Genomic DNA, 18,594 nt, shown 5'->3' with positions numbered 1-18,594 from the left:
TGTAAATGTAGTCATTATATGCCAAGCAACATTAGTACGACTGAATCTGACACGTTTGACACGCAGTTCCTAAAATTACAGTACTATAGGCATTATAAAGGACACATTTCATGTCCTCAAGTGACAATCTGAGACTTTTGCAAGAATTGACTCTTCCAAGTGGGAATCCAGAAAGCCTGAAGATGAGATACTGAGGATGCAGCTAAAAGATCTGAACGGGACACATTGCCCAGCAAAAGATCTAGCAGCTTTTACTGAAATAGCTGGCACTTGCTCTCCACTCTGAGGTTAACAGTACCTCCCACCACACACAAGTTAACCTCTAGCTGGAAATGATGCTCTCTTAGTGTGTATAGGAGAGGTGAGATCTATTATTGCCAGTGTTGTTACAGTGATAATGCTTGTATTATGGCTGTGGTAGTCCAAGTGCTACTATTTGGTTAAAAAAAAAAAAAAAAAAAAAAGGAGGGGGCATCTGTAGTCTGGCTTTCTTTTCCTCTCCTAAAGATTTCTGTATCTAAAGATGCATTTGGTGTAGCTGCCTCAAGCTTCCAGTATAAATGCTCTATGAAATACATGGGTATTACAAATAACATAGTACTTCCTACTAGGGCAACTAAGAAATCTGTATAGCTATTAATGAAAACGTCATTATAATGGCTTTAGACATGTCAAGTTAAGTTTGTTTAATAACAGTGGTATAGTTTTTGGTATGTAAAAACCTATGCATATGTTAAATTTGAGATGACACAGAAAAAGTGCTGCTTGCTTTAAATGACTAAGGTGCTATGATATTTCTAGTTAAACAGAGGCTTGACTCATTTCTCTAATGAAACATTTTCCCTGATTTCTGTTCTTTGTTGTTCTGAAGCATAAAAAGCACCAACTGATTGCTGCGTATCCCTGGGGTGGTATGTCCAGAATCTGAAATACTTTGTGATTCTCTGGGGCTGATGGGTATTACATTGTTTAATATTTTATGCTTAACACCATCAGGTCAAAATGATTCTTGTGTCCTAACAGTTCCTTGCAGTTCACAAATTCATTTGGAAAGCTCTATCTTCTAATAGAGATGTGTGGCTCGGGTTTCCTCTTTGTCACATTAGCTTCTTCTAAGCTCATTTGGATCAATATTTGAGAGACTGCATCAAAGAAATCTGCATTTGCTCTGGCTTGGCTTTATGCTAGACTTTCTACTGTAGTCACACAGAAATTCCTGTTAGGATTGTATGAAGTTTTCCAGGGATGTGCAGATTCTTCTTTTCCCCCACCCTAAGTAGATTTTCTTCTTGAATTATGATCCCTGGTATTGAAGCTTAGATGTTTTGCCCCTTCACGTAAACATTTTTGTTGAATTACTATCTTTTGGTTGAAATATAAGCTGAGTCTCCACTGCTTTGTGTCAGACACAACTAGTTGATTTTTCAAGCATACGCTACGTCTATCTATATCCACACATTTTAGGATGAGCAGGTTTTGGTATTGTCATAAGAAAACAACTAATACAAACCACTTGAAGGAAGCACTGCACCAAACAAGGATCCTCTTCTTCAAGTGCTGAGCTTCTGTCTTTTTGACAACAGCGAAGAGGAGCTGTGGTCCCTTAGCATCTTGAAGAACTTGTCTAGTCACTTGTGGACTGCAGCGGCTGTTGACTAATGGCTTACACTATTCACATTCTTATTTTAAGAAGTTGAAAATTCATTAATCTAAATGGTCAATGCTTATTTATTTTTTGGAGTCTAAGTTTGAGATGGTCTGCTGAATACTTCTTGCATCCTTGACATTTAAAATAGAATTCTATTACATTTCCTGAAATATTACTTTACATTTAGGCACTTTTAGTGACACTGATATCATCTCAATCAGATATAGTCAGGTTCTTCACTTAGGCCAGTATTATGACTCAATGGCTGCTGCTGACAACTATTGCTTTGGGGGGGGGGGGGGGAGTGGAGCAGGCTGGCTGCCACTGCTGAAATCTAGTAAAATGAAAAACTTTAACAGAATAGGCAGTGCAGGAGAAAGCTTAAAGATTAGAGAGAGACTAAGCTGGGCTCCTACAGCGTTATTTGAATACCTGGTAGAGTAGTGTACGTAAACGTAAGTATGTCAAGGATTGAAGGCCAAGAGAAAAGATTTCAAAACTGAGATATATTCCATTACTGTAGCTTTATTTGTGTACGAACGAAACACATTATTTTTAATTAAAAAATTCTCTCTGTCCCATCCCACCATTACCTCCCTTTTTAAACTGAGTAACTGCCAGATACAGATGGATTAGATTCGATTTGAGACCTTCATGTTAGCATTTCTAATGCCACAGAAAGACAAGAAACCCATCAAAATTTAGGTAGCATTTAAAGTTCTGAGGGAGTCAAACAAAACAGATGCTTGTGATACCCGTTTTCTTCCTTTAATTTCTTCAGTGATGCCCTGTCAAACTGGCTTATCACACCATCAGATGTACTGAACATGTGTTACAATTAAGAGGTACTGGGCTCATGTGCACTGCATAACGTGTATATATTCACACTTCTCCCCAGGAAATTAGCAGAAATATAGCAGCCCTATTTTTTATCGTATTTTAAAATGAATTACAGCAGAAAATGCTCAACAGTCATTAAAAAAGGCTAGTTGAAGTTGCTTTTGAATGCCAGATATTTCACGACTGTCAATCCCAACAATTACAAAAATGACTTAGCCTTTCAAATTCTGATTTCTTTTCAGAAAAAAATCATTTAGCTGTTCTAGACAAGTTTTGAGGTTCAAGCTTTCAAGCTTTTCTATGCAACTAAGAGGATTAGAAACTTTTTTCAGCATAGGCAAACATCCTTGATAGAATTGCGCAGTTCCAGGAACCAGCATGTAGTATCAAAGAATATGATATTAAAGCCCAGGAACTGCAAATGCTATTAACACAGCAGTATTATAGGAATCGGGCTTTTGGTTGTAGCCTTTCTCCGGTGTTCATGCCGTTTATGGTATTTGCATTGCATCCACAGGAAGTTTGTTAGAGGCTACTACAGCCTGAACTCAGCCCTTAGGACAAAGGGAGGAGCCTGAATTAGTGATAGCAATCTTAACAGTGGTTGCCTTTCATGGTAATGTCTGATATTTTCAATGAGGGCTAACATAAAAAAAATACATATATTTCCAGTCACCCTATATATAGGACCAGAAGTGTTGGCATTGCTGTTAGAAACTTTTTAAACCCGAACAAATTGCATGTAGTTGCTCCTTCAATTACAGCGCTCGAAGAGGCGCTGTGTTTGAGCAGGGCTAATTTTACATGGAAGGACAGGATGTCACGCCACAGCTATTTTAAAAGGTTGAATGGAATTACTGTCACAAATGACTAGGCTGGTTCAAAATCATGTAAACGTAACAAAACCAAGGAGTACTGTTTAAAGAGAAATGCTTGTGGAGCTTGTATACCTGCAGTAAACCTGGAACACATTAGAAAATACTTGCTAAGAAGTTCCCGTTGGATCAGAAGCCATTGTGTGAAGGGCTGTAGAAATGTATGAAGCCACTTGTTCTTGTCTTCAAAATTGATGCACTTCTTTAACTGGCAGAGGACTTGGGAGGGGGCAGATGGTGATTTTCCTTTTTTTCACAAACTGCACAAGAAAATGCAATTTTGGCAAATCTAAAAACAGATCTTAATTTTTCTCATTTTCAGTTTTCTGTTACAGTTCTGCATTCTTTACACCTTGACCCTAGAAGTAGGATCTTGATTAGACTCTGTAATATGTAATAGCTTAATTGCTGCAAAGTTTAATGTCTTCAAACCTAGAGCTCTCTTCAGATATTCCAGTGAGACTATGGCTGAGGATATAACAGACTTTATCAACAGGAAAAACCGAACCACTAAAGTTAGCTTATTTAAAATCCTTTCAAATCTGTCCCAGGAAGTGAAAAATAGCATCAGATTGTGTATGCACATTGAAGATGTGAGGCTTCAAAGAACCAAAGATCAACTTTTCAAAAAGGGAAAACAATTTGGAGTGAAAATTATGGGAGATATGAAAGACAAATTCTTAAAAGCACCTGGTTTACTGGAATCTCTATCTCCTGAAGAAAATTCTCTGGGAGTCCTGTTCTGTAACTTTGAGTAGCAAAATCAAGATTTTGGTTCCCATTGTATACACACATAAGTAACTTCCAATTAATCCATGTTGCTCCTACAGTGTCAGAGGCTTCCAACGATAGTTTTATTTTTTCCTCTGGATGGATAATTTACCACAGGTTAGAGTGATGAATCAGAAATGTCTACAGCTTGCTATCTTTTTAGTTCAACATATTAAATAAGCCATAGATACATGGCTGGATAGATATATTATTAGATATAACCTAATGATAAACCATAAATCTATATGTTTATATCATTAGTTTACTTAATCATAGATACAATAGGAATCATAGAAATATGCAATGTAAGACATATTTGATGTGATAGGATAAATATCTCATAACAATAATATCTTAATACATCTTATGATAATATTATAATATTCTTAAATATATGAAATATGTAGATATATGATAGAAATAATGTCTGATTAGATATAAACAGATTGTGGGCAGTTTTCAAACAGTATATAGAATCTTTAGGGTTATAATTTAAGATGAACTTCAAATAGGAAACAAGCTTTTCACTGATCTATCACTGCCAGTTTCTCTAGTCTATAAATAGGGTTGTATCCTCAGAACTCCTCAATAGATCTGGATTACGTTGGAGGCCCTTGAACATGGAATGGGAACTGCCTAATATTTTTACTGAAAGAGAAACTTCTTTTTTTTTTTCCTTCTGAATAGGCGGTTGGCATGCTGAATTTGTACAGAATGTCCCCACTAGCCAGATGGTGGGGAGGAGGGCATACGGTACAATTTTCAACTTTTTTTTTTTTTTAAATTAAATCCCCCTCTGGTGCTTCTTGGCTTGTTGCAGATGCACAGAATGCAGCTGACGTTAGTCACTGATTTATTGAAAGGGAGAGAGAGGGGCACTTTAGGGCCCTTTTAACCCTTCCATTGCAACAGGCTGGTGGAATATACCCTACCAGTTCGTCTCATACAGCCATGGGCTTTGTCCCTCCCATATCCACTCCTACCAATTTCAGTTGGGGCTGTATCCAACCCTTGGTCATGTATGGACTTGAGTATGTCATCTATTATTTAATGTAAGAGCTAGGCTAAAGATGGTGAAGTTGCTGGAAAATATTCTAGCACCTATTTCCAAGGCAGACAGGAGCCTTTTTGTGCTGCCTTGAAATGGATGTTTGGGGTTTTTTTAATTTCTGTGTGCTGAAATGTGATATTCATCAGCAGTGGTATCGGAACGCTTCTGAGCACTTGTTCCCACCTCTGTTTTGTCCGAGCACAAGCTTGTGTAGCTGGGTAGGGAACCAGGGCAGAACAACCTTGTTAAATTTAGGTATTTTTACTAAGTGTACTTCACTAAGTTTCTACCTGTTACATGACCTGTGTGTACAGTTTTTACTCCTCCCCTTGCAGCCTTATTATTGGGGTCAATTAAGAATGCCTCCCAATACAGATTTAGTCTTTCACCACTTGGGGTTACCTCAAGGTTAGAGGTCTTCTACGCTACAGCACGTAGTTGCAATAGAAGCATGCTACATTAATTGCTTTTATCAGTAACCTCTACCAGCCTTAAAAATGTGACCTCAGAGCACTTTTGCTAAGACATCAGGGAGGAGAAAAATCCTCTGAATACTTGACTTCCCTTTTTATTTTCAGAATTACTACTATGTGTATCTAAATGGAAGCGGAATGTGAGCTCTCCTGTAAAACAAAAGTTTATAATGAATTTCTCCCAACCTGAGAAGCTACTGCATGCTTTCACTTGATAAAATTTTTGGCTCTGAGTCTGAATAAAATTAGAGTCCAACACGTTATGCTTAAGCGTTTTATCAAACAAATTATCTTATTCTTGCCAGGAGCTGAAATCTTACAACTATGTAAACATCTGTTTACTAACTGCCAGTTCCTTACTGAGTATTACCTTCACCCCATTTTACCCCCACCAATAGTCTTGAAAAAAATTTCCGAGTGCTGAGAGATTTGGCAAGATTACATGTCTGTAATATATGCAGCATTCCTGAAATTCTTGGCACATTAGCCTCGAATCAATTCAAACTGAAGTACCTCACTACTGCTGGTTTTTTTAACTGTTTATAGTTTCATTGTTGAAGTGTCTTTAGTCTCCACCACGGATATCTTACTACAACGTAACTGAAATATTTAAAAAGTAAATGGGGTGGTGTTCTTTTCCATTTAATGAATTGCATCAATCCTTTGGCAAGACATCAACCTTTACTAGGGAGCGGTTTTCCACCTTCTGCTGTACTCAGGCCGTAACACAACTGTAGCTGACGGTGCAGAGGAGCGGTGCCTTTGTCCGGTAGCAAGCATCCCAACAAGGCTTCCCATACTAACTTGCTTCACAGCGTATTCCAATTACAGAGCACAATCTCCTTGGATGCATCTTTTGGCTAGCTTTTATAGGCAATGGGAAAGTAGCTCTTTACTTCACAAAATGAGTAGGATTGTCTCTGGAAATGTGAAGCCTCAGTAGATAGGATAGAGGCATTTCTGAGAGCTTCCACTGCTGTACTGAAGCTTTTTCTGGAGAAGTCAGCTTTGAAAACAATCACTGAGGGTAAACCAGAAACAGCTGAAGAGCTCTGTATGCCCTGAAGGATGGGAGGGGAAACCTCTATGGAAAATATGCAATTAATATTTTTAACTATTTCAAAATCATGCAGCTGAAGAAAGAATGGGAGGTGAGTATGGAATATGTGGGAGAGATGGAAGGTATCGAGAAGAAAAGTACAAAAGATGAAATACAGGTTTGAGACAACAGCTGAGTGCTATGGTCAGAAAATGAATTCATCTAGTCTTTCCCTGAAGGATAGATTAAACTGGATTTTCTTGAATCCTTTGAGAGGGTATGTTCACAACAGTTCAAGTTGATTTAAGGCTGGAGCTCCCATAGTCCTGCTGCTGCCCTACATGTGCTGCCTTCCTGTACCAGTTCTGGAGTTTAGCAGTAAAGCCTTTTTTTGAGGTAGGCTTTTTTCTTGGCTGGATCAGTCCCCCTGAGTTGGGTTACCAAGAGATGATGGTGCCAGGGCCAGCGTGCAGGAAGCGCAGAACTGAGCATCAGCAAAAGGAGCATCACAAAAACCTGATTTTATGTCAACTTAAACTGCTGCAGTGCTGCACCCCCTCTCTGAATTTAGAATGTTAGCAGGGATGCTGTTTAGAGATGGGATGAGAGGGTTAAATTTAAAAATCACTGAAATCTAATTTAAGACTGCCATAAACCATAGTTCCTTAATTAGCATAATTGCAAAGTGTCAAGACAGGGCTGAGCTAAGGTAATTTGAAAATGTAGCTATGTTTCTTACATCTTAACATGCTCAGACTTATAAATTGAAATGAGTACTTGTTTCCTCTGGGGAAACTGTATCATTTATCTTTTAAACTTAGTGATATACATACATATATACACACACACATATATAAAAAAAAATAAAACTTTATAAAGAATTTCCATGGTTTTTTGTCTGAAGAATTCTATTCAGAGATGAAATGATTGCTCCTCAGGTATCCCTTGAACAGCATGGATAGAAAGGATGTGGGGAGGAAATATGCAATACAGGCTTTACAAATGATACGTGCCATTTAAAGTATGTAAATGAGAAGCTCCAGTATCATCTCTCACCTGTCCCGACTCCAGTCATACAAGTACTCTGTAGAGAACTGTAAAAGCGCTGGTGAGTTTTTGACGTCAAGATGAAAGACAAGAAATAATGAGATTAAATCATTAAATGAAAGTCCATCTTAACAGAAAGCAATTTGTTCTTCCAGAAAAGCTAATTTGTGCTCAGTCTATTGAGAGTGGTTTGAATTATACCTAAAGCAAAGTAAGCAAAGAGTTGAGAAGCCTGTTTGGACAGAAGGATTCTATATTAAGCTTTTCTGCACCAAACTGAAGTGCTATAGAAAGCTTTGTCCATAGTAAAATACTATAGATGTTATGATTCAGAAAAATGTTTCCCTTTTATTATAATGCATAAATAAACTTCCCATGAAATTAACAAAATCTGTAGTAGATTTCATTAGCGTTACTCAACACTAACTGTCAATTTAAACAAATGCGTCTTTAACAGGGTCCTTTAGAAGGATCTGGAAGCTCACTTCAGAGCAACAAGTATTTCAAGTGCTATTACGGTCTGAAAGTGGCTTTGACAGAATTCTGTATAATAGATCCTCAATCTGTGAACCATGCAGTTATAGGTATCTTTGGGTTTGGGGTTTTTTTTACTACTTTTGGTAGTGCTGCAGGACAAGGGAGTAGTTGAGATGAAGTTGAATTGAATGTGATCCCGAAGACTAAACCAAACTTGAAGTAAAACTTGCATACCAACTTGCTGCAGGTTAAGGCCTATCTGTTTAATGCCATCAGACTGAATTCTCCCTTCTTTCTTTCCAACTGATCAATGGTCCTATTTGGAATGTCACATATTTATTACCTTTTAATTTTTCCAAGCCTTCCAATGGTTCTTTAATCTTCTGAAGATGTGGAAAGGCATCTTAAAGCAACCTTTTGGGTTGCCTTTAGATTGATACTGAAGCTAAGCATGCTTTTTTACAGCTGACTATTAAAAACAAACAAACAAAACCTGAACAATCAATCAAACCATTTTATTAGATCACTAGTTTTCAGCCCTGAAGGCCATGGGGAGCACAGAAAGTACTGCAAGCTGCAGTACATCTATGTTCCCTGTATCTGTTCTACTCTCGTCTGTGCTAGCGTAACCACTTCTGGTTCAGTTTGAGAAGTCTGTGTTTACTGATATGCTGGGTTATTTTGGACAAGAATCAGTTCCCACATAAATTTAGGTGTTGGTCAGTTTGGGGTTGTGGTTCTGAGATAATCTAGTGGCTGCTTGCTGCTGGAGGCTACTTGCAGAAGGAAAGGTCTGACTTGGGCATCAACAGGAGGTAAATTAGGAGACTTCTGTGGTGAAAAGGATGGGGAGGGAATGGGGTGGGAAGTGCAGTGTGGTGACAGGATGACAGGAACTCTTCTTTTTTTTTTTTTTTTTTTTGGTGATGCAGAAGACTTAAGTGGTGTGCTGTGGCACACAAACCTGACAATGCACCAAGGTAAGGAGAATACCTGGGGCTGGGGGCTGCTTAAGTTGGCATTAAACGCTCATGAAGGTCTGCTCTCCTAAACACAAGCCTGTTATCAGCAAGTTCACTTGTTTTTTAGAAAGTATTTTCAGGTCTGCAAACTATAAAGAGAAAAATAGTGATCTAACTGCTCGGATGTTCAGCCTTTTTTCCCCCCCGAAAGCTATCAGTATTGCATATCCTTTCAAGTACTATTTTTAAAAAAGAGATTCTAACTGTGAAGCTTAGAGATTGTTTGGCCTTTCATATTTGAATTTGTAATTGTTCTTCTAATTTGTGTAAGTATTTTCACTAGAATTACTCAGTTGCGGCTAGACACGTTTGCTCATTGGATATTCAGATGAGCATTTTATTGCAAGATTTTTTTACAAGATTAAAAAATGTAAACCAAATATTATTGTAATTTGTGAGTATGACTGGCTACAACTGGTTACTGTAAGAAAAGCCTGGTTTAATTTCAGACTATATCTCCACAATCATACTGTAATAATGTTGCTTTGGTTGCCAAATAATGCCTTTGCTGCACACTTTTATGAGGCTTCCTAAAGGGTCATCCTAATACTCTTCTGTATCAAGCTCACGTTAAGGTCAGAATTTTTTAAGAAGCAATATCCAGCAGCAGACAGAGATAAAACACTTTGAGCATTGTTTATTAAACAGCCACTGTTTGTAGGTGTAGAGCATGGCAGAAACAGTGCTGTAACTTTCAAGGATGGATATAGTCCTGGTATAATGCAGAACAGGCGCTTTCCAGCTGCCTGGAGCATGACAGGAGCATGTAGGCAGATGTATGCTAATGTGAAAGAAATTAAGCCCTGGAGATGAAGTTTTTTGAGTTCTCACTATACAGTAGGGCTTGCTTTCGACTTTCTTCTCCTCTTTTAAGGCACAAAGAATGTTTCTTAATAGGCAGACTTTGTCACTGATATCTAGGTCTCAATAGCTCAGTGAACAAGCTCAGTAATGTTCAAGAATTTCCACTCTTCTCCCCAAAACTTCTCACAGCATAAAGAAGTCCAAATATGATGTGGATGTAAACAATATTAGGACCTACAGGCTCTAGGGGTTTTCCTTCATGAAAATATTTACATAAGTTTTTCATATTTAATGGTAACATCTGATATTGAAAGCAAGAGCTACCTGTTCTATCAAAGTAACTAAATTTTTTTCCTAATGAGTTATTGTGCATCAGTTTTGTGTTGAAATTGGGGCATCGTAACTAGTGTCACAAGTAGCTCAACAAGGTTCTTTGCTTGCCTTACAAACAACGGCAGTGGTATCTTGAAGAGTCATTGCTACAATGACAGCGCTACCTGCATGTAGTGGGATACTTCATGGAGTAACCACGGAGATATTCAAATAACATGGCAACTATATGGGACTGGTCTGAAATTACGCATTAGGCATTCTCAAACAATTAACCTGCTTCTTGTCATCTTTTTTTTCCCAAATGCAAATATCTAGGGCCTGTACTTTAAATCAGCACTTGTAACTCTTCTTTACCTCTCACAACATATTGGCAAATTTTTTACTACTTTAGCACTCAAACAAATTTATCTTCAAGTCCTTCAAACGAGTAAAGTGTGCTCTTTCACTTCACCTTGTTTAGCTGAGGAATTCAAGAGGCATGCTATTGCAGCTTGGGAGATTTAATTAAAATGTTTAAAATTTAGTTCTGTTAAATGCTGCTTATGAACTGACAAAGACTGATTTTGGTTTCTTCTCCTGCTTAAGAAAAACAAAGCCAAGGTGACAGGTCGTTAATCATGAGATGTCAATGCAATTGTATTTCTCCCACCATGTTGTCATGCTCCTTTAGAAATGGGATGTAAAGCCTACAATTAGCATGTCTCCATTAGATTGTGACCTTGAAAGTCAAAAGGCATTTTGTTCTTACTACTTTGCATCACACCTTAAATATAAAATTTATTATCTCAGTGGAAATTACTTTTATCTAAAAACTTCCCCAGCCTTAGAGCTCAGCATTGGAACTGTAGTTTTAAGTAATGTTTCTCTGATACCTAGGTAAACATAATTGAATTGGTAAAGCATGTTTTGTCCCCCTACAGTACTTAACTACCAACCCTTATCACTAGTTAGTTACACAACTGGTAGCTAAACCCAGGTTTTAAAAGTGGGTTTTTTTGAAGTGTTTAAAATTTTGTATTTATTTTGTTTTCTAACATTTGAAAGAGCATGATAATTTGTCTGGTGATTTGAAACTAGTAAGTCTAGCCAGGGTATATTGTAACCCTAAAACCAGCAGCTCTTCCACGTGTGCTCGTTTTCATACAAGTACAGCTTTGGTGACACAAGGCATGGAGGGCAGCAAAGAAAAACTCTGAAGCAAGTGGGTGTTACTGGACTGTTTTCCCATGACAAGCCCTGGGCTGCGTTTGGCTCCCAGACTTGGCACAGAGACTGGCAGGGCCCTGGGCACGGGCCAGGCTCCTCTGCTTGGCGATGGTGGGCCCTCATGCAGAGCACGGGCCAGCGCTCCCGCTCTCCAGCTGCCTGCGCTGGTCGCTCTTAAGGCTGCTCATGGCTCCATCTTCCTCATGGTAACGTGGGGTTTTTTTTCTGCCCGGGCAGGAAGGTGAGGAAACCTCGCCGCAATGGTGGCCATTGGGAGCATAGGCCTTATGCCAGGGGCACCTCCAGAGCTCCCAACAGCGGCTGGGGCGTTTAAACGCGCTTATTTTCGTGGCTTGCCGCATTGTGGCGAGGCCCCCCGCAGCCTGTGAGTCGTCCCCCCCCCCCCGGGCTGTGGAAGGTCGTAACGGCCGCTCCCCCCCCTCTCCGCCGCTATCCACAGCCTCGCGCACTCGCCGGCCAGCGGGCGCGCCCCCCGCGTCAGGGCGCAAGCGCCTGTGCGCGCGCGGAGGGGGTGGCGAATCGACCCGCCCTTCCGCTGTCGCGCCCCGCCCCGTCCGCTGCCTCTCCCCATCACTCCCCTCCCCCCCACCGCCCGCGGAAGTGAGCGGAGCGGGGATGCGGCCGTGCAGCCGCCGCTGCTGCCGCCCCGAGCCACGGAGGTGAGACGGAGGTGAGGGAGCGGCCGCTTGCGCCTCTCTTCTCCCTCCGCGCTACTACCAGCCTGCTTCCCGCGGCGGCCTGCGCCACAGGGTGAGCGGGCGGGGCCGGGGCGGCTGAGGGAGCCGCGGCGGGGGTCGCCGGGGGCCGCCAAGCTTCAGGGAGCCGGCGCTTTCCTTCCCTGCGCCAGCTGCCCTTCCGCCTGGCGCCGAGGAGAACGGGGGGTGGGGGGGTTACTTGGGGTGAGGGTTTATTTTTAGGTGCGGGGCGTTCATTCCGTGCGGAGCCCCTCCCCGGGTGGGACGAGGCTGATCGCGGCGCTTGTGGCGAGGGGGAAGCGGCGGCGCTGCTCTGGTGTTGCTGTAGCTGCTGGGCAACTAATCCTCATCCTTGGTGGCCTCTGACAGCTCTGCGGGTTCCCTGTGTGCGTGTGCCTGCTCCGCGCTGGCGTGAGCGGAAAGGCGGTAGAGACCTATAGGGTTCGGCGGTCGTGGGGTTTTTTATTATTTTTATTTTTTCCCCTCTTTTTAGCGCTGGTTTCTCTTGCAGATGTTGCTGCAGGTGGGGGCAAAGGGAGCAGTGTGATTGCCTGGGATCTTGGGGCATCTCTCTCTTCACCTTTCAGCTCCCGCTCCAGCGCTGCTGTTGCTAAAGACTTTTGTAACTATCGACTCAAGTACAATTTCGATGGAAAATGAAGGTAAAGGTCTCATCAGAGTCACTGACTTCATTGGAGCTAAGAGGATTTTTGCATGCAATTTGGTGACATCTCCTACTGGTGCGTGTGTATGTTTTTGCCGTTCCAGGGGTTTGCAGGGTTGCTCTCGCGTGTTAATCTCGTGGTAGGAATTTTGATCTGCGTTTTGTAGTCTAAGAATTGTAAGACCATCGTGTTTCTTCATTTGTACTGTTGCTTGTCGAACGGATCAGACAGATTTTATTCTGTCTTGACAGATGTTCAAAACATCTATTTTGTGCTTTAGTGCTCTATGTGTTTGGAATAGAAATCTCGTTTGATTTAGATAGGGGCTTTGAGCATTAGTTGCTTGGTATTTGCTTAGATTTTATGATTTTGCTAAATTTCATCTTTCAGGGTGAAATTGAGAAGCATTAATTGCATTTTTGTATTGCAATAATTTTATGTATATTCTGTGTTCTTAAAAATTACTTAATTTTGCTCTCTTGGACAGTATTTTAATTAAAATGTGGCACTGAAGTTTCGGTTTCTACCAGAAAGATCTGGTATAAGGTTGTAAATTCTATGTACTGAAAGAACTGAAAGAAGTTGCTTTATTATGTTTTCTTGTCTAGTTTGGAAATGACTTAATCCAAGGAGTTATTTCAGTTGGGCTTCAGTTTATGCTCTGGGAACCTTGAAAGCCCCTTTGCATTGGTGGTAGTGACTGAGAGCTTCACTGATTTTTTCCCTTTCTATTTGGGTGTTGAAAATATCTGAAATGTGTTATTTTTATTACTATATATCTAATAAAAGAGGTGGTGTTTCCCCTTTCCACCCTTATGTCATCAGTATTCTTTGAAGATATTAGATGGATTTTTTTTTTAGGTGGCTACTGGATTTCCTTTGCTATAGGTTGTTATGTGAGACGTAGAAGCTCCTTTTCCTCCCACCCCATTCTGAAAAGAGGTGCTTTTTTAATAGTTTGACTTGAATGAAGAACTGGATTGAGTTTGTGGTGTAGACTCAGTTATTTTTTTACAGCTGGATATTGTTCCGTTTTGAAATACGGTTGTCTTTTGTGACTGGAAAGTTGTAGTAATTGTGAAGTCCAACCTCTGTTGAAAACTAGGTAGGGTATTATAATTTGGCATTTCAGAATGGTTTTCTAACTTTAAAATAATCTTAGAATTCTCTTAATTCTGTTGATCATGTCTTCCAACTGAATATTTGTAATGAAGAGCACAGAACTTGTCGGGTAGAAGGAGTTTTGGTGTGTGGGGAATTGTCTCTAGAAGGTTGATCTTTGTTGTGGGAGGCTGGATAGCTGATAGAAGTAATGTCAGTGCTTTTATATTTCAGTCACTGCATTGCAAATAAAAGATTTTTTTTGAATGGGCAGCACTGAGGGCGGGGGAAACAAAGTGGATATAATGGCATCGAACAGAAATACAGAGGGCAAAAAAAAAAAAAAAGTAGCTGTCTGACATTTGTGTGCCAAAACCAAAATGGCAGGAAGACTTTTATAATAATGCTTTTTAGTTCTATTACCAAATAAATAGTATATCATAGATATAATCAAGTTGCATATGATAGTGCGGCCTATTCTAATTCTTCTGAATGCTGGTAGCGCAAAGATGCCATTTCTTAAATTTCTTACGGAATAAATAAATTATGTTTGAAAATTAGTGATATTTGTATGGTAGAAGTAATTTATTAAAAACCAGCTTTACCTAGGGGAAAAATAAAAGATGATCGGATGTGTATTTCAAAGGCAGAAATAAATGCTATGGTTTGTTGAGGGCTTTCAAAATGGAGTAGGCTTCTGGAGGTAGAAGGAAAGCTAAACTTCAGTATGAATGAGAAGACTGAGTTGGTTCTCTTAATATTTGAATTACTTCCTTTCCACTCTCACACACTCCATCTCATAATTGAGTCTCCAGACAGGAACATATATTTACATCTGTCTACTGTCTGTTTTGGTGTTTTTGGTATTTCTGAGCTCTTCTTTTCTATGCATTTGACATTCTGAGACAGATAGATGCTAGCAGCTTTCATACTGGAACTTTTCAGCACCTTTGAGAGGATCCTTAATGTTTTTCTCCAGGAGACAATTGAAGAATCCTTTTTAATCTTGTAGAATGAAGATAACAGAATATCTTTAAACTTTTTTTTTTCTTGCAAGTTTGTGTTTGAAAGGTCTCTTCAGTTTGGATATTCAGCAAGAGATGGCAGATTTCCCCCAATTAATATTTTGTCCCAAGACTTTGTGGTTCCTGTCTCTTGTGTTGGGATGATTAAACTTCTCCAATAATTCATGTGTCCCGTGGTAATGGGGAAGAGACAATTTCCCATCACAGGAAGACTTCTGCTTAGCTCCGTAAAACTATGACTTAGAGGAATGATGTTTGTATTTCTGTTTGGAAAGATAGACTTTTGTGAATTCTTTCCGTAATTAGGTCTTTTTTTTCTTAAACTGTAGGTAGTGAAGAGAACTTGCAGCTGTTTAGACAAAACATAGCTCCGAGTGCAAACTAGGCTTTGTAATTTTTGGATCTCTTCATTGATGCATTTGGAACATTTTAAATAATTTTCTATAATTGTAGTCTGATTTTTTTCTTTCTTTCTTTCTTTTATCACCATCTTCTAGATTGTGACAGGTTCTTTGTTCTACTGAAGATTGTCTTCTAGAAAACTGCCTATTAGTAGAAAAATAAAGAATACAGTTTAGGTTACATCGACTTTGAGCTTCTCTGCTCTTACGTCAGACTATGATTACAAATACAGATTGTTAAATAGGACTACTGTTTTCTTACCAAGGCCTTCTGTAGCATTTGTTTTCAGATCATCAGGTGCCTAACGGAAGAGGTCAGAGTAGTATTTTCCCACCTGTAAACCAAAAAGACTTTCCCCAAAATCATGTAGAAGGTTGGTACAAAAACTTAGACCAAACTTACTGCGAGCGATAAGAACATCATGTGGTGATTCTGAAATCCTCCTTAATCTTCATTGTTTTGAGTCCTGGTTAATTTCAGCTAATCTTCAAAGATGAATGTTAATTTCAACCTATAGTCTGTCAGTAGTAACTTCAGGATAATTGTGATACTTGGATGCATAGCAAGATATGGCAAGAATATTTTTTTTCTTTGAAAAAGATGCTTTATTTTTCACGTAATCCTGAGATGACAAATGAATTGATTTTCTGTCCTGTGCTTGAAGTGCAGTTGAATTTCCTGATGAGTTTTATGGGTGTTTTTCCTAAATGGTGAAAATGGGCTTAGTTGCTAAACTAACAGATTGAAGATCAGTAACTAGATTTTGGGGTTTGGGGGCAGTGAGTTAGTACCCTGGACTCGCTCATCGTGCATTAGGCAGATCTAAGGACTGACGAACAAATGGGTGGAGCATGCGTACATGTAGCTGAAAACAGAGAGGAGAAGGGATGCCTGTGACAGCAGTGACTTGAAACAATTTAAATTGTTCCAGAGTGGCATCATCAGTTGTTTCATGAAAGTAATATCCAAAACGATCAGAATGAAATTTGTGATGGAAAATGTTAGAAATTTTGAAATGGACTTGGTGTTATCACAGCAGTTCATGTTCCTTTTGACATGTAGATGATTTCTTAATAAACTAATAGGTGAAACAAGAATTTTAATATTCATGGATTACTCTTTATCATCTGCAGCTTGCAGAAAATTAGAACCCAATACTTTACACTTATGTTTGCAAAAAAACCATGTATTTTCTGTTTAACTTGGAGGATAAGGTGAGAGAAGAGATTTTTTTTTTTTGAAAGTGGAGAGTCTTCACTAAAGACCAGTTCTAGTAGATACCTTCCTGTCTTTTAACAGTGCTTTGATAACTTAAAGAACTGCTACGTTAACATAGCACTTGTCTTGCATTAGAAACATAGATTTCCTTTTAATTGAACAGTGTCATCTTCTAATCTGTTGTTTGATTGCTTGATGGAGCATTAGATAGTTTCAGTCTTTCCTTTCCCCTTTTTTTCCCATGCAGATAAATTGGAAATGTCAATCTATAATAATCTAGAAGTTGTTTAACATGGAATCTGCTTGAGTTCAGGCATTGAGGAATGTATGTTTATTATTTTGCTAACTTTGTAACTCCTTTATGTGGTGAGTCTATGGCATAATCTCTCCTTAGTGAGTTAGGAAAAACAGTGGTGTAAGGAAAATGCGGACAATTCTCAGAGTAGCTAATTTAACAAAAGACACAAACATTTTCACTTGCTTTTTATGGTGAAGAGTTTGACAAATGTATGGTGGTCTTGGGATGCTCTTCTATAGGACTGAATGAAATGGTCTCATTACTGCTGAAAGGAGATCCTACTCTCAGCTGTGTTCTTGCCGTATGTGTTGCATTGGCTCTCATGGTTGTTGAGTTTGTCTGGCTTGCTAGCTTGGCAGAAGGTTAGCCCAGCCCTTCTTTCCCCTTCCCCCTGTTTGACAGCTTTCTGTTGGATTAGCAAGTTGAATGGGCTCATGAAGCATCCAGTTAATGTTGAAAAGAGTGACGGACAAAGTAGTGGGACCTCCTCCTTCTCAGCATAAGCAGACCATTAGCTTGCTTCACTACTTTATGTAGTCATAGCTATAGTTCAATATAGATTCGCCCATAGATCATGGTGGAATTTTGCAAGAGTGAAATAAGTTAATACGTAGATTTTAGTTTTGAGACCTGCTTTTGAATTGGTGAAAGAGTTCAGGTGATACCTAACTGACACTGCGTGATAAAATCGGCATTCAAAGTGTGATTTGTAGAAGCTAGAAGGAATGATAAAGTTACAGTGCAGAGAAGGAAAATAAAATATAATCAAGGTATAAATTTGGGACAAGCATCTGTTTCTGGTTATTTGTTTTGTAAACATTCTGCCCTAAACAATTAAAAAGGATAAAATGGATAATGGGTTAGCAGATGCTGCCTACAGAATCTTTTACAAAGGCTTTTAAAATATTTTTCTGTCATAAATTTTCTGCAGCACTTTTTTCTGCATACATAATTCACAAAAAAAAAGGTGAATACAATGTTGCTGCTTTCTTGATACTAATTATAAGAAAGCTTATTACCATAAGTAGAGTGATTATGCAGTGAGTTATGTTTGCATTTAAATTGGCACTGACACTAGCTTGGTTCTGAGAACTGTTGTAAACAGTAAGTTCAGGGTTTTTTTAATTAGAATTTTATTTTGTCACATTATGAAGTAACTGTGTAGCTGTCAAGGCTGTAATCAACAATTTGGTCTTGGAGCTTGATTCATTATTTTAAAAAAATAAATACTGAGCAAATATCGGTGTTTTTGCTTAATACAGTTATATGGCAACTAAAAACTGCACGTCATGGATACATTATTAGGATATCACAGGGTGCTAATATTCTTTATTAGTGTTTGCTCTTCAAGTGCTGTCCTTCATTTTGAGAAGCTCAGCACTTTGGAGTGTTATGAGGTAGAAGCAGACTATTGGAGAAGAGCTATATGATCTTACTTCTGAGCTTAAACGTTCTCTTCCAGAAAGTTAGCAACTCTGGCAAGATAAATGACTGATATTTAGACCCAGTCTTTTGGCCTTCAACTTCTAAAAGAGTTCATGTAAATTGGGATTTAAGCAGAAGGGTATGCTATTTAGAGTCAA

At 39.2% G+C, this 18,594-nt stretch overlaps 1 protein-coding gene across 10 annotated transcripts in view; it reads left to right on the top strand.

Annotated features, from left to right (window-relative positions):
- Positions 1 to 18,594, top strand: part of ATP2C1 (ATPase secretory pathway Ca2+ transporting 1) — a 67,242-nt gene that overhangs the window by 5,489 nt on the left and 43,159 nt on the right. Inside the window, exons 1-2 of one of the 10 annotated variants that reach the window (XM_075745659.1) lie at positions 12,154 to 12,266; positions 12,814 to 12,964. The exons of 2 other annotated variants lie outside the window; for them this stretch is intronic. In XM_075745659.1, the coding sequence (XP_075601774.1) occupies positions 12,959 to 12,964 (6 nt within the window). In that variant the 5' untranslated portion in view covers positions 12,154 to 12,266; positions 12,814 to 12,958. Of the gene's footprint in view, positions 1 to 12,153; positions 12,358 to 12,693; positions 12,714 to 12,795; positions 13,043 to 18,594 lie in introns of those variants that run through there. 7 more of the 10 variants (XM_075745662.1, XM_075745657.1, XM_075745661.1 and 4 more) reach the window with 7 other exon arrangements.

Source organism: Balearica regulorum, chromosome 2 (assembly GCF_011004875.1).
Source record: "Balearica regulorum gibbericeps isolate bBalReg1 chromosome 2, bBalReg1.pri, whole genome shotgun sequence".
Classification (NCBI taxonomy): Eukaryota; Metazoa; Chordata; class Aves; order Gruiformes; family Gruidae; genus Balearica; species Balearica regulorum.
The sequence above is the reverse complement of the archived record's forward strand: the minus strand, read 5'-3'. Positions and strand labels throughout refer to the sequence as shown.